This window comes from Paralichthys olivaceus, chromosome 20 (assembly GCF_024713975.1).
Source record: "Paralichthys olivaceus isolate ysfri-2021 chromosome 20, ASM2471397v2, whole genome shotgun sequence".
Classification (NCBI taxonomy): domain Eukaryota; kingdom Metazoa; phylum Chordata; class Actinopteri; order Pleuronectiformes; family Paralichthyidae; genus Paralichthys; species Paralichthys olivaceus.
In genome coordinates this window covers 14,845,246-14,860,154 of record NC_091112.1, presented here as the reverse complement: position 1 = coordinate 14,860,154, position 14,909 = coordinate 14,845,246, and the positions used below count along the sequence as shown (strand labels likewise).

Genomic DNA, 14,909 nt, shown 5'->3' with positions numbered 1-14,909 from the left:
ATGAGAAGAAAAGCTCATTGCTACGCTTCGTATTATACCTATCATTGTTTCAATCATTCCTCCTCTTAACACACTGTTAATTATCATCAGCACTTGTCAATGAACCATCAGCTTAGAGCGCCCCCCTGTGGTGGACTGTTTGTTTACGTCTGTCTAACTTGCGTGCACAGGTGCTGGACTGGATAGAAAACCACGGCGAGGCCTTTCTCAGCAAACACACAGGTGTCGGAAAGTCCCTGCACCGAGCTCGAGCTTTACAGAAACGACATGAAGACTTTGAGGAAGTGGCGCAGGTAGCTGAGTTTCATTTCTCCTTCTGTCTTCATTCTCTGTCAGCATCAAGCTGATATGTCACTGCTGTAGCAATGACAGGTAGTTACCAGAATGTTTTAATCACAACTTCAAGAGAACAATAGACAAAGCTACTATCTATAGAATTTCCCCATTTCATCAAATCATCAATTCTGTTCAGTAATGTATTCATGCAAAATTTGAAAGAATAAACTTCAGGTCCTACAGCTAACCTCATGGCTTTTTCATTTTAGACTTACTCTACAGCCCAACTGCTGTATTTCAAACATTGTTTTTACCCTTTTTGTATTCCACCTTAAGATAACAAATTGTTTCTTCAACATCTTTCTCTTCTTTATCTCACCTTCACCCACTCTCTCTCTATTTCCTCTCAGCTCCTATCTCTTCACAGCTCTGCTATCACTGACTCTTATCAGTGTATACGTCCTCTGCATGTCCTGTTGTTTATTTTCTCCCTCTGTGTCTCTCTCTACTCATTTTCAAAAATATATTTAGTCCGTATCACATTGTCTTCCTGGGCTAATCCATCTCTCCCTCATTGTCCCTGTCTTCGGCGTAGAACACATACACCAATGCCGACAAGCTACTGGAGGCGGCAGAGCAGCTGGCCCAGACGGGAGAGTGCGACCCAGAGGAGATATACCAGGCCGCCCACCAGCTAGAAGACAGAATCCAAGACTTTGTTCGCCGCGTGGAGCAGCGCAAAGTCCTGCTGGACATGTCTGTCGCCTTCCACACGCACGTCAAAGAGGTAGGCAGGGAGGATGACATAATACTGAAGTGGATGGTGGGCTGTGTGTTTGTGTGGATGATCATTTTTCACAGTGCCCTGTGAGCAGGAGGGAAATAATTACCAGATAAAATATGTGAATACATGAGAATTTTGTGGGGTTTTTTTAAGTCACTTAGTCACATAGAGACAGTTTTAAAGAAAGGCATTCTATGATAAAAATTAGTTTAGATGAAGGTTAGTGTTAAGGGTTGGTTTAAAATGTTAAAGCTTTTATTTTTAGGCAGCTTCTTTAAATCCAAAAGCTACTGAAAATGTGTGTAACTGATTGTTCATGTGTGGTGTCGTCACAGTGTGGGTTTTTGTTTCTGTTCTGTGGCTTTGTACCTCTGAGAGGTGCAGACCACTGTGTGCCTCAATGCAACAACGTGCGTTTTTTTTCTTATTTCACTCAAGCAGGAATGTTCACAACCCCAATGTAAAACACTGTGCTGCAACTCAATTTTATGAAGTTGCTGAAAAAACACATACTAATAAGTGTCCTCCTGTAGCTCTGGACGTGGCTGGAGGAGCTACAGAAGGAGCTGCTGGACGATGTTTACGCCGAGTCTGTGGAGGCCGTCCAAGATCTGATCAAACGCTTCGGCCAGCAACAGCAGACCACCCTGCAGGTCACCGTCAACGTGATCAAGGAGGGAGAGGACCTCATCCAGCAGCTCAGGTAGAGAACAGCAAAGCATGAAGGATCAGCTCTGATGACACCTTTGTAAATATTCCTTAAAAAAGCAAATGGGTGTGGAGAGAAAGTGATAAGTTAATATTCATTGCCACATCTACATATTTTAAACTTTTAATTCTGCTTCTAAAGTAACTTAAGCTCTACATGTTTTTTCTCTGCACACAAACAGTCTGTACTCTGTACCTGAACTGAAATCAAAACCCACAATACAGATATACAGATATAGAAAAGGGAGAAACACTAAAACTGGCAATACCACTGTGACGCTGATCTGAAACCAGCCTCTGCAAAACTAGAACCAGTTGAATCTAGCAGCCATAGAACAAAATATATATGATATCGATTTAATATAGAGTAAAATCCAAAAAGGGAGCTCAATTCTTCTTCAAGCCTACATTACTGAAACTACACCCTGCGAGAGAAGTCAGCAGCAGTGAAAGAAAGCAACAACAGTAGGAATGTTCACACCAAAACAACATAGCTCCCCTGTGAACCATTTAGTAACAATGATAGTTAAAAAAGAAAAGAGTGAACATTTGTAGGTCTACTTGCATCATCGACTTCCTGTTTTAATGTTGATGTTAAATATAGCTTTACCAGGGGATTTTGGACATGGGGAGATTTGTGTAAATGTGCAAACAAGGGAAAAAATATGAATATATGCAAGGAAATAGTTTGTCAGTATAATTCTGAAAAGACAATAAAGAAAGCTGAGAGGATGGGAGGATGTGTTGGGAGAGGTGGATGCAGTTGACCATCATTGTCCAACTTTATTTTACTGAGGATATTCCAGTCTCTCTTCATCCACCCCCTTTTCTTTCTCTCTCCTTTTCCTCTTTCTCTCCATCCCTCTTTCCTTCCATCCCTCTTTCCCTGGTGTGTTGGCTCCACAGTGAATTCTTACTCAAGTCCGCTTTAATAAGCATGTGTCTAATTGAATGGCAGTGTTACTGTGAGGCAACTGTAACTCTACATACCTACTGCTTTGCGTGTGTGTTTGTGCACACGTGCGTTCATGAATGTGCATGTGGGAGTGCATCTGTCACGCTGATGAATCCAAGTCACTCAGGATGAGTCTGACCTCCACTGTCTTTGCTCACTTGTATTTTGCCTCTCATGAGCTCACTGGTGTCTATGTGTGAGCATCATGCATGTCTTCATCTGTCAGTTTGATGAATCAGAGTCAGGCGACGTGTTTCGACCCCCCCGTAACCATCGAGACTCAGTGAGAAAGAATGTGCAGCTTTTAATTTAATTTAAATATTAGACACACCCCCGATATCATCACTAAGGCGGGATTCCTTTTTTTGTTTTCAACTGTGTAACTTACCAATGATTCTGACAGTCAACAATCAATTATATTATATATCCAGGAAAACATATTTTCAGTTTTGAAATGACTGGATCACAGGTTTTCTTGCTAGTTTGCACATTCGAACACAAGGATCCAAGAGCCACTTAACTATTTATTGAGGACACAATCAATGAATGAGTGGATGTGTTTCTGAACAATAAACCAACATAGATCAATACATTGCCACGCGTACCATTACTTAACACAAAAATCAATTTGCTTATGCATCCACTAAGGCGAACAAGTTGGCAAGACTGCTGGGAGAGCAGTAGGGAAAAATGGGCTTATCTCAAAAACTAAAATATCCACATAGTTCAAATAACTTGAGTAGTGTTAAGAATTTTTATTTTCTATATTTAGAAATTGTTTTATTTAGCTAAATTCTTGAAAAACATGTCAGTTTTTGATAGCACAATAAGTGATTTTTAAATTTAAAATGTAACCCTGATAACTTTTTACTATTTCATTGAATCAACCACTCTTTTCTACTCTGCAGGTTTCCTATGTGCAGCTTTAAGAGCAGCTACTTCCACATGACATCATGCCCATCAGTGTCGTTATAGCAGTTTTTTTGCTGTGCTCTGCCCTTCTCTTACAAATTATTGCTTAACTGTGTGTTTCTGTTCCAGGGACTCCGCCATCTCCAGCAACAAGACGCCCCACAACAGCTCCATCAACCACATTGAGAGCGTCCTGCAGCAGCTGGATGAGGCGCAGGCGCAGATGGAGGAACTCTTCCAGGAGAGGAAGATCAAACTGGAACTCTTCCTGCAGCTACGGATCTTTGAGAGGGATGCAATTGACGTGAGTCGGCTGGTGATGAGGGGCGTGTCTCTGTGTTTTTACTTTATGTCTATTATGAGTGAGTGTTTGAGGGGCTGGTGGTGGAAACAAAATAATTCAATAATAAAATAACCATTGAAATTAAGCAATATTTTCTCTGAGATGTGTGGAAGATGTTCTTCATGGTCAAAAAGTAGAATCTACAATAAACGATATTCTATTCAGACATTCACACTTCTAGCACTATCAGTAAATATTCGAGGTGTGTGTGAAAAAATGTTGTGCTTCCCTCAGATCATCTCAGACCTGGAGTCGTGGAACGAGGAACTGACAGGTCAAATTAATGATTTTGACACTGAGGACCTGACGCTGGCCGAGCAGCGGCTGCAGCACCACGCCGACAAGGCTCTGACCATGAACAACCTCACCTTCGACGTCATCCACCAGGGTCAGGAGCTGCTGCAGTACGTCAATGAAGTCCAGGCCTCTGGTGAGTACACTCCCCGACCCAGGATTAGAGGTGTGCAGCCTCACCAGTCTTTCCATTCGATTAGGATTCAGCAGTCAACGATTCTGTATCACATCCACAATTTTCTATATAACTGCACATGGCTGCTTTTTCATCATGTAGTATCAGTTAATTAAATCATTCAGACAAACATGAACTCTATTTCTATTTAGAAACTGCTGTTATTTACAAAATAATGTTTTCAATTCATAAATCAGACTACAACAGTAAGTGAATAACAGTGGTCAGTGCTCCCCACACTGGTTTGACTCTTAAAAGGTCAAACTCTGATTACAGCCTTCACCGTATTAAGGTGGCCCCACCGGGCCCCCCCTTAGCTGTGCCACTGCACTGAGGTGCATATCTCTGCATCACAAGTGACTCTGCTCCTCTGATGTTCTCTAATCACTCACACTTCGAGCTGATCGTTATAAAAAGCTGCTGAATTCATATCTATGTTTCTGGAGAAACGGGGCGTTGCTTCTTCTGCAACAATGAAGTTAAAATATGTTGCATTATTATCAGTGGGAAAAACCTCTGTCTGCAGGAGTGTGTGTGTCTGTCTGTCTGTCTGTCTGTCTGTCTGTGTGTGTCTGTGCTCGTCTCTGTCCCTCCTCACACACAAACTGATAACCGCATTTTTAGTAATTAATCAATGATGTTGGATCATGTCTCCGGATTGTTCCAGACACTTTATCCCTGATGCCCTGACTGTGCTCGTCACATTACGTCTCATGTTGTGTAGCAGGTTTAAACATGTCTCATAAACTCTGGAGCAAATCAAACAAACACAAAGTAAACGTAAGTCCTGTACATCAGCGGGGGAGTGAGGAAGAAGCCGACTCAGACAGGAGACTAACGCAGGACGACCGGACCTTAAATGTGCGTCTGTCCTGATCCTGAAGCAGTGGTGTTATAATTTTTCGGCGGTGGAAACACGCTAAAACAATGAGCGTAGCAGAAAACGTGAATCGATTATGTTCTGTCGCTGCATCGATGCAGAGTCGTCCATGTACGCTTCGCGCTGCATCTAAGAATCGAGAAATTTCCACACCTTTACCCCGGGTAACCCTCAGTCTTACAAAGAGCCAAAAACAATTTTGTTTTGTAAATTCAGTTTTGTTAGCTGTTCATCTGCCCTCTTGTGATTCTACTGTCAGAATCTCTTATATCTCAAGTGCTGTGAAGTAGCTCAGGTATGAAGTGGTGAAGTGAAGAGATGTTTGACTGCCATCTGCTCGCCACATCAGTCATCAGTCATCATCCAGCTCAGGGTTTAAAGAATGCAGCTCATGTTCACTGCTGCTGCATACATTTCTGTGTTACATTAGTTTAATATTGATACTGTGTAGGTGTCGAGGATCGGTTTGGGTCAGTGTTTGTGATGAGAGGCTCCCACTCACTAACCATAATAACTCACCTGTGGTCTTATGCTAATATGTGCTCTCTAAAAGTACATGAGGCATGATGGCATCATGTCACATGTATTGGAGCATGCTGATAATATAATTCATAGAGCAGAATGGAGAGAAATCTTTCAAGTTCCTATATTAAAAACATTGGTGGGGTGATGAATTACCTGTAGGTGTGTTGTATACAGGCTGCTGTATATACAATATATACACAATATTTATCTGGCCAGACTTTCATAATCATACGAAAACACTTTCACACATCATCAAAGATCTTGTTTTGTGTCTTTGCTGGATTATGGAGCTGTGTGTGTTCAGTGCTCTCTTTTCCTCTTTGGCTCTGTCATGATGTCCAGACTGAGAATACTGCGGGAGCCTTTCCTTGTGTCTTAAGCCTTTCCAGCTAACTCTAGCTCTGCTTGTTGGTGTGTGACACGCGCTGTTAAGCATGTTGCAAATGTTGCTGCATGACACACCAGAGTCACATAGTGCTCTTCCAGCCTGCGGCAATTACAGAGACACATTAAAGTTTTCAATCAGTTCTTAAATTGCATAATTTGCAAAGTAACAACTAAAACTGGTTGTTTGTAGTGAAATAGCAGGACTTTGTCAGTTGAATTCTGTACTTATGTAGGTTTTAGCTTAGATGAGATCAGGATTGAGATTATGTCAGACTCTGCTTGTCTAGAATTTATTGGAGCAGTGTAACAAGATGTGGCAGGTAGGCAGAGGTTGGACAGAACTTCAGCTCTCACTGATATAAGTCTGTCCCATGCATCCATCTAGAACTAATATCATCGCGTGTTCTCCCTCCAGGTGTGGAGCTGCTTTGTGACCGGGATGTCGACATGGCCACAAGAGTTCAAGACTTGCTGGAGTTCCTCCACGAGAAACAGCAAGAGCTGGATTCGGCAGCTGAGCAGCACCGCAGGCACCTGGAGCAATGTGTCCAACTGAGACACCTGCAGGCTGAAGTCAAACAGGTAGGACAGCAACAGGTGGCGCCTGCAGGCTGAGATTTTGCAACCTCAGTGCACCAGCATACATGCAAGATCTCAAAAAGATTGAGCCCTGATTACAGCTTTCCATTTTTTGTCCAGGTTCTGGGTTGGATTCGTAATGGTGAGTCGATGCTGAATGCTGGTTTAATAACAGCCAGCTCCCTGCAGGAAGCGGAACAACTGCAGAGGGAACATGAACAGTTTCAACATGCCATTGAGGTGATTTAGTTTCAGTTTATCCCATCAGTTTCTCAATTTTCTGTCCAGTCAAGTCTATAACTAGTTTTTTGGGGGGGTAATTCTAACCTCCCTTTTTTTTTTATCTCTCTTCAGAAAACTCACCAGAGTGCTCTGCAGGTTCAGCAGAAGGCGGAGGCTCTGCTCCAGGCCAACCACTACGACATGGACCTGATCAGAGACTGTGCAGAGAGTGTGGCGTCCCACTGGCAGCAGCTCATGCTGAAGATGGAGGACAGACTCAAGCTAGTCAACGCCTCTGTGGCCTTCTACAAAACCTCTGAACAGGTAGGGGACCACATTCAATGTAACTTTCTGCCCCCCAGATATTTCATAAATTATATAATTCAGTATGTTCTCCAGACATCTGACTGAGTGTGTTTCTCCTGTCAGGTGTGCAGTGTGTTGGAGAGCCTGGAGCAGGAGTATAAGAGAGAAGAGGACTGGTGCGGAGGAGCCGACAAACTGGGACCCAACTGTGAAACGGACCATGTCAGCCCCATGATCAGTAAACACCTGGAGCAGAAGGAGGCTTTCCTCAAGGTAACACACAAAAAGTCAGGATAAAACCAATGCAGAGTTTCAAGTAAAGTGTTTGATTTCATTGAGTGTAATTTTTTTCAATCAGGCGTGCACTCTGGCCAGAAGAAATGCAGACGTCTTCCTCAAGTACATGCACAGGAACAGTGTCAACATGCCCGGGATGCTGAGTCATGTCAAAGCACCAGAGCAACAGGTTAAAAGTGAGTGTCCGAGAACACATTTCACATTACCTGGGAGGTAACGTCTCAACATGGTGATCTTGTTAAAAGCTATGTGTTTTGGGGGCATAGCTTTGATGAGAGGACCAATGGGAGGGCCTGGGATTTATCCTTTGCATTTTATCAAAGTGTAGACTGCTCTTTCTAGTTTTTACCAACCCTAGCGTCAAAAATTACAAAATAACTGGAAGAAATAAATAAGCAGTTTGATTAGTTAGCCCAAATAGTGGTTAAATGCTTGAATTAACTACACATAATGTGCATGTAGTTAAAACAGTTGAAACATTCAGCTTCTGCCATATCAGGTTTTAATAGCACAAACACACTGACGTGTATGATTATTTTTTTTCATCAAGATCCTATATTGTATTCTCTGATGCATGGTGTTAAAGAAGTGATACTTTAATTATTTGACAGGGATGTGGGGGCACACCTGTCAGACTAGGAGCCCAAAAATATGATAGAGATGCACTGAAAGAAGTGATATTGTGAATGATATTAAAGAGTCTTGTCTGTGTTTCTGATGGGTTCAGACATCCTCAATGAGCTGCTGCAGAGAGAGAATCGTGTTCTCCACTTTTGGACCATGAGGAAACGCCGGCTGGACCAGTGTCAGCAGTATGTGGTGTTTGAACGCAGTGCCAAACAGGTGAGAGAGACAGTCGTGAGCACACAGTTCACTTGCACTGCAACAGATCTCTTTTACCGACAAGATAGGAAGACACACTGCTCTCTGTCATGCAATTAACTGTTTTCTCTCTCTCTCTCTCTCTCTCTCTGTGTGTGTGTGTGTGTGTGTGTGTGTGTGTGTGTGTGTGTGTGTGTGTATTCAGGCTCTGGAGTGGATTCACGACACTGGGGAGTTTTACCTGTCCACACACACGTCCACTGGCTCAAGTATCCATCACACACAGGAACTGCTGAAGGAGCATGAGGACTTCCACATCACAGCCAAGGTAGGCTGCACAGAAACACACACACAATAAACATGGACACCAACATTTCAATATTAACCAGAATAAGACTCGTAAACATTTTCTGATTACCTCTACCTGCTTTTGGTCATACTCAAAATAGGTAATAATCAAACTGATGTGGAGTATTTGGATCTTAGTTACATTTTGTAGACATTTATATGCTTAATCGCATTATAACATCCAGGATTCCAACTGCTGGTCGACACATGCCCACAAGTAGTGGGACGAAACAACACGAGTTACAATCAGACTCTGTCCCATGTAAACAGGAATATTAATGGAATAATCTGTTAGCAATATCTTATTCTGAATAACTTCAATAGTGGGAATATTTTGCATTATGTAAACCATGCATGCTGGTGTGTGTATGCCCGGGCATGCATCTAACACTCTCTTTTCTTTTCTTCAGCAAACTAAGGAACGTGTGAAGCTGCTGATCCAGCTGGCTGATGGCTTCTGTGAGAAAGGCCACAGTCATGCTGGAGAGATTCAGAAATGGGTGACGGCTGTGGACAAACGCTACAGAGACTTCTCCCTGCGTATGGATAAGTACCGCTGCAGCCTGGAGAAAGCCCTGGGCATCTCCTCGGACTCCAACAAGGCAGTAAGTGGACATGTGTGTTTTCAGGTGTACAGCACCTGCCAGTTCCCATTCTCAGTTTCTAAGTCTGTCTCTTTAAATCCCTTAATCTTGAAATTAATCTCTGTCTGTGTCAGAGTAAAGATCTCCAGTTGGACATCATCCCAGCCACCGCTCCGGGGTCAGAGGTCAAGCTGAGGGATGCCGCTCATGAGCTGAATGAGGAGAAGCGCAAGTCGGCCCGCCGAAAGGAGTACGTCCTCAATTCCTGTTAATGTCACAGTTTCAGATATCAGAAGAACAGGATAAATGTTCAACACTTCTTTAAACTGACTTCCTCTGCAGATTAAAATATGCTCCAGGTTGAGCTTAATAAAACAGCAGTTCCCTTCTGAGCAGCACATGCTAATCCTTCAACTTTAATAGATAGATGCAGGCCAACTTTTATACAGCTTTTTTCCTCTTGTTTGAAATAAGAAGGAACTATTATGTCAGTAGGGTCGGTAGACTGCGTACCTCCGCCAAGACCCAACAATCTATGCTAAATTACACACACTCAAACATACCAGTCCCCTAAACATGCCAAAAAACAACCATCTCACAAAAATTTAAAGTGTTCTAACTTTGCCACCTCTTCTCCATCCTTCCACCAAATTTCATGGAAATCTGTTCAGCAGTTGCGTAATCCTGCTGAAGAAAACAACAAACAAACCAGCAACACACAGGAGTGACATAACATCCCTGTCTGAGATAATTAAATGATTGGCTGTGTGTCCAAAAAACGTAGCAGAGCAGTTGAACTTCATGAAATCTTCTCAGGCTGATTTATTGTAGTCGTCAGTGTCCTTGTCAACAGCAACGTCAGCACTGAACTCCGGCTTCTCAATAGTTGTAAGTGGTTCTGAATAAGAGTGAGTGCGCTCAGTGTAAATGTCCATACATAATGGATTTATGGGATTTAAACTTCCTCCTCTGCTTTGCTGCGTCAGCTGCAGACGGTCGAGCTCTGCTAGAGAACCAACCAGTCGACGTGCACTGCACAGGAAATGGAGACTGTCATTTTATATAAGCAGCACAAATCATCAGCATGATTTCATTCATTTGTGGCTGGTTTATGGCCACATTTTATGGCCAGTACGTCTTTCATTATTCATTACAGTAAATGGAGGAGGCAGGCAGGCTGGAAGGGAGCTACTGACATGGTGATTTATCTCTGGGTGGATGAGAAAAGTGTGACAATCGGTAATTTTGTGCCTGTGTGTCTTTTTGTGTGTCCAGGTTCATCATGGCAGAGCTGATTCAGACAGAAAAAGCCTACGTACGAGACCTGCGGGAGTGCATGGATGTGAGTGCACCCTCACATCCCACCACTGTTAAGAGTCGTGCAACAACGTTTCACACATAATCTGATAATGTGTTGTGGGTGGCTGTGGCTCAGGAGGTAGAGTGGGTTGTCAACTAACAGAAGGTCTGGGGTTCAATCCCCAGCTCCTCCATTAGGTGTGGCAAAGTGCCTTAACACTTAACCCTAAATTGTCCTTATCGCTGTGCTAGCAATGAGTGAGTGAAGTGTGATAGTGCTGTACTTAGATGTACTGTATGAATATATGTGATAATGGCAAATCTCTAAAGTAAAGCACTTCATCAAGACATGTTTTTTCTTTGTCTGGTCTCCATGCAGACTTACCTGTGGGAGATGACCAGTGGAGTTGAAGAGATTCCTCCAGGAATCATCAACAAGGAGCACATCATCTTTGGAAACATGCAGGACCTCTATGAATTTCACCATAAGTAAGAAACAGTTTTTGAGTCATGCTATATACAGTTAAGCTTTGCAGTAGGATTCAAGCACCCTGATGCAAATCAAACCTGGATTAAAACAATAAAACTCAAAATTTAAAACAAAGTTTGGTATCTTAGGGATTTAAGCTTAAAGATCTAGAGCTTTTGTAGTTTTGAACCTTTAATTCTCTCATTGTTTGTTTTATAGCATCTTTCTTAAAGAGCTGGAGAAATATGAGCAGCTTCCAGAAGATGTTGGCCATTGCTTTGTCACATGGGTATGTATCATTAGTTCATTAACATTTGTTTTGTATGCTCAATTCAAGCCCGCATTCAGTAAAATAGCTTGTACCTTGGGGTGGCTGAGGCTGTGGCTCAGGATTATGTATCAATACAGCCCATTTGGTCCACTACTGTGTCAGTGAACATTTACATCAAACATGTGACAGTCATTGTAACCTGTTTCTCTCTTCCTCCAGGCCGATAAGTTCCAGATGTATGTGAACTACTGCAAGAACAAACCCGACTCCACCCAGCTCATCCTGGAGCATGCTGGGAACTATTTTGATGTGAGTATCGCCTGTGGTAATGGAATGAAGCCTAGCGCTGATTGTCATTTGCGCTGGATCACATAACTTCTCTGTGTGGGTGTTAACAGGAAATTCAACAGAGGCACCGACTGGCCAACTCCATCTCTTCCTACCTGATCAAGCCTGTGCAGAGAATCACCAAGTATCAGCTCCTGTTGAAGGTAGCCCTCCGTATCCAATCACATGATTGTGGTTGTTATGTCCACGGTTACTGTAGTCATGGTATCTGTGGGTATGTGTTTAGGAGCTGCTGACTTGCTGTGAAGAAGGTAAAGGAGAGATAAAGGACGGGCTGGAAGTGATGCTCAGTGTTCCTAAGAAAGCCAATGATGCCATGCACCTCTCTATGCTGGAAGGTGATCAACACACACTATTTATTTATGTTGTTCTGATCTTTTATTGTATTATTTGTAGCAGATCTTCATAAATATGGAAACAATACAGTTGTTCATGTTATAATCTCCTCCAGGTTTCGATGAAAACATCGAGTCCCAGGGAGAGCTCATTCTCCAGGAGTCCTTCCAGGTCTGGGATCCGAAGACTCTGATCCGTAAAGGTCGAGAGCGCCACCTCTTCCTCTTCGAGATGTCTCTTGTCTTCAGCAAGGAGGTCAAAGACTCAAATGGCCGCAGCAAATACATCTATAAGAGCAAACTCTTTGTAAGTAGTTGACAGTGAAATATATGTAAAGAAGTGTGTTTGTTTTGTCTTTATTTAACTTTATTAACAGTGTTATTAAAGGGTCAGTCAAGCGTTTGTGTTTTTGTTTTATGCCAAATATCTTAAACATATCTTTAACTTTACAAAATCTAATTAAATCTAGTAAAGTGAATCAACACTTGATCCATTGTCTCAATAAATCACTCTTTATATGGGGTGAGTGTATTTCAAATCTTGTTGTTGTGCCCCAGTGAAACTTTTCACTCATATTGTTCTTCTCCCTCCTCAGACATCAGAGTTGGGGGTGACAGAGCACGTAGAAGGAGACCCCTGTAAATTTGCTCTATGGGTCGGACGCACCCCAACCTCAGACAACAAGATTGTACTCAAGGTAAAACACGTTTCCTCTTCCTTTTCAAATTACTTTAAGGTTCGACTAATATGGGTTTTTAAAAGAACTCTCAAATTACTCAACCTTGAAATCCGAGATTGTAACAGTGAAAATTCTAATGATTCAGATTACAGGTTTGTAATCTATGTAATCAAACAATGGTTTGCTTTAGAGCTGCCAGATGCCCCCTACAGATCAATAAATGATAGTGGAGATCAGATGTGTTGGAAAATCTTTATATCAGTCGAATCCATTTTTTTCTCTTTCAGCTTCGCTTCTACTCTCTGATGTCTAGTTTGTTTGCATGAGCAGATTGGAAGTGGCCTAGAAGCTTTCTGTATTTTCACATCACGTCTCTCTTCCTTCTCTCTCTGTCAGCCTCTGTCCTCTGGTTGGATCCTGCTTTGTTCTGTCTCTTAACAAACATGGGCACATCTGTATATCTGGGGCTGTGTTTTCTGTGAATGTTTGTATCTCTGATTCTCTCTGTGGGCTAACATGCTTCCACCAACGCTGCTGACATTGATTCATCTCCCGAACGCCCACAATCACCCATGCTGGCTCTATGCCACATTATCACAGGGACCGGTAGCCATCTTTCTCTGCCAGAAAACTAAGCTTTTCATGATGTGATGTGCCATTGGAGAAATTCTATGTAATTACTTGTCTGGGGGATTTTTTTTTTTTTTTAATTTTCAATTCCCTTTTTTCAAACAGCTTCTGTTTTTCTGTTGGATATTGTCACAGATGGGTTAAATTGTGTGTCAGCCGTTGGGACAGCATGACACCAAAATCACAAAAACACATTTAATTCTGAATGTCTCCAACAACTTCATGATACATGTTGACTTCCAAACTCATTACTTACTACACATGTTCTCACAATCTCTCTTTCTCTCTCTCACACTCTCTCACACACACACACACACACACACGTAATTGGCCTTCAGTGCACTTTCAAGGCAACTTGTCACTGTTGTGCGTCTCTATCATGTTAAACTGTTTTGTCAGATTAAGAAATGTCTTGTGCATCTTCTAAAAGCATATCAGTGAAATTCTCTATTTTATATTTTAAATTCAAAGCTAAGTCAGGGATCCAAACATGGAGCCATGGTGAGTACAAAACATCCCACAACACAGCCCTCAGCCACTTCGCACAAGTCTGAAACACAAACTCTCAGCCCCTCTTATCCTCACCTCTCTAGAACAGTATCACACAACACATAGACAAACTGTGTGTGGACAAACCAGCACACATAGAAGAAGCCCACTCTGACCCAGGTCCTCCACATGAAAGGTTTTAAAATATTTTAGGACAGTGATTCCTAACAAAGAGTACTTGTTCTTCAGGGGGAAAACCATCAGTTACTCATAGGAGTACTTGAGAAGATTTTGCAGTAGAACAACAAATCAGAAACATAACATTTCATTTCAAAATGATCCACACATTGAGTTTGCTGTTACACATGAAGACTGAGTTGTGAGTGAGTCAACTAGTTATGTAGTAAGCAGTAAGGTTTTGAACCGCTAGAAATTAAAAAAGTTCATGTTAGCTATGAGATATATAATCAACTGCTGAATCTAAGAAACACTTAATTAGCTAAAAGTAACTTTCAGAGAAAAAAGCCTGACATGCATAGTTGAAGATAACTACAATCACTGTTCTGGTCGACCACAGCTAGAGAGGACTAACATAAAATAAAAACAAATCAAATCTGTAAAGTGACTTCAGTTAATTAGAGATGACGAGAGATCAATTCAGACTTGTGTGACACAGAGTGAAACAAGAATACCAAAGGAAATTTGTAATTTCCTGATATCTCTTAACTTTGAACTCCCTCCGTCGTTGGCAGGCGTCGAGCATCGAGAACAAGCAGGACTGGATCAAGCACATCAGGGAGGTGATCCAGGAGCGCACCATTCACCTGAGAGGAGCCCTCAAAGAGCCCATTCATATCCCTAAAGCAACAACAGCCAAGCACCACAAGGGACAAAGGTAAACATGTTTCAACTGATGTATAGGACTTTCTTTGGGAACTGGGAGATGTGGGAAAATATTTGTTTTTTGTTAATTTACCCTCACTTTGATAAA

The 14,909-nt window shown here is 42.1% G+C and overlaps 1 protein-coding gene across 8 annotated transcripts in view; it reads left to right on the top strand.

Annotated features, from left to right (window-relative positions):
• LOC109631773 (triple functional domain protein) overlaps positions 1-14,909 on the top strand; it is a 76,451-nt gene that overhangs the window by 44,765 nt on the left and 16,777 nt on the right. For 6 of the 8 annotated variants that reach the window (XM_069515792.1, XM_069515791.1, XM_069515790.1 and 3 more), the window contains 24 exons: positions 171-293; positions 872-1,063; positions 1,594-1,763; positions 3,765-3,939; positions 4,213-4,408; positions 6,655-6,821; positions 6,939-7,058; positions 7,173-7,364; positions 7,470-7,619; positions 7,705-7,819; positions 8,371-8,486; positions 8,671-8,793; positions 9,224-9,418; positions 9,532-9,647; positions 10,673-10,739; positions 11,076-11,185; positions 11,385-11,454; positions 11,656-11,745; positions 11,835-11,927; positions 12,011-12,122; positions 12,236-12,426; positions 12,716-12,817; positions 13,901-13,930; positions 14,671-14,813. In XM_069515792.1, the coding sequence (XP_069371893.1) occupies positions 171-293; positions 872-1,063; positions 1,594-1,763; positions 3,765-3,939; positions 4,213-4,408; positions 6,655-6,821; positions 6,939-7,058; positions 7,173-7,364; positions 7,470-7,619; positions 7,705-7,819; positions 8,371-8,486; positions 8,671-8,793; positions 9,224-9,418; positions 9,532-9,647; positions 10,673-10,739; positions 11,076-11,185; positions 11,385-11,454; positions 11,656-11,745; positions 11,835-11,927; positions 12,011-12,122; positions 12,236-12,426; positions 12,716-12,817; positions 13,901-13,930; positions 14,671-14,813 (3,158 nt within the window). The remainder of the gene's footprint in view (positions 1-170; positions 294-871; positions 1,064-1,593; positions 1,764-3,764; positions 3,940-4,212; positions 4,409-6,654; positions 6,822-6,938; positions 7,059-7,172; positions 7,365-7,469; positions 7,620-7,704; positions 7,820-8,370; positions 8,487-8,670; positions 8,794-9,223; positions 9,419-9,531; positions 9,648-10,672; positions 10,740-11,075; positions 11,186-11,384; positions 11,455-11,655; positions 11,746-11,834; positions 11,928-12,010; positions 12,123-12,235; positions 12,427-12,715; positions 12,818-13,900; positions 13,931-14,670; positions 14,814-14,909) is intronic. The other 2 variants (XM_069515797.1, XM_069515795.1) reach the window with 1 other exon arrangement.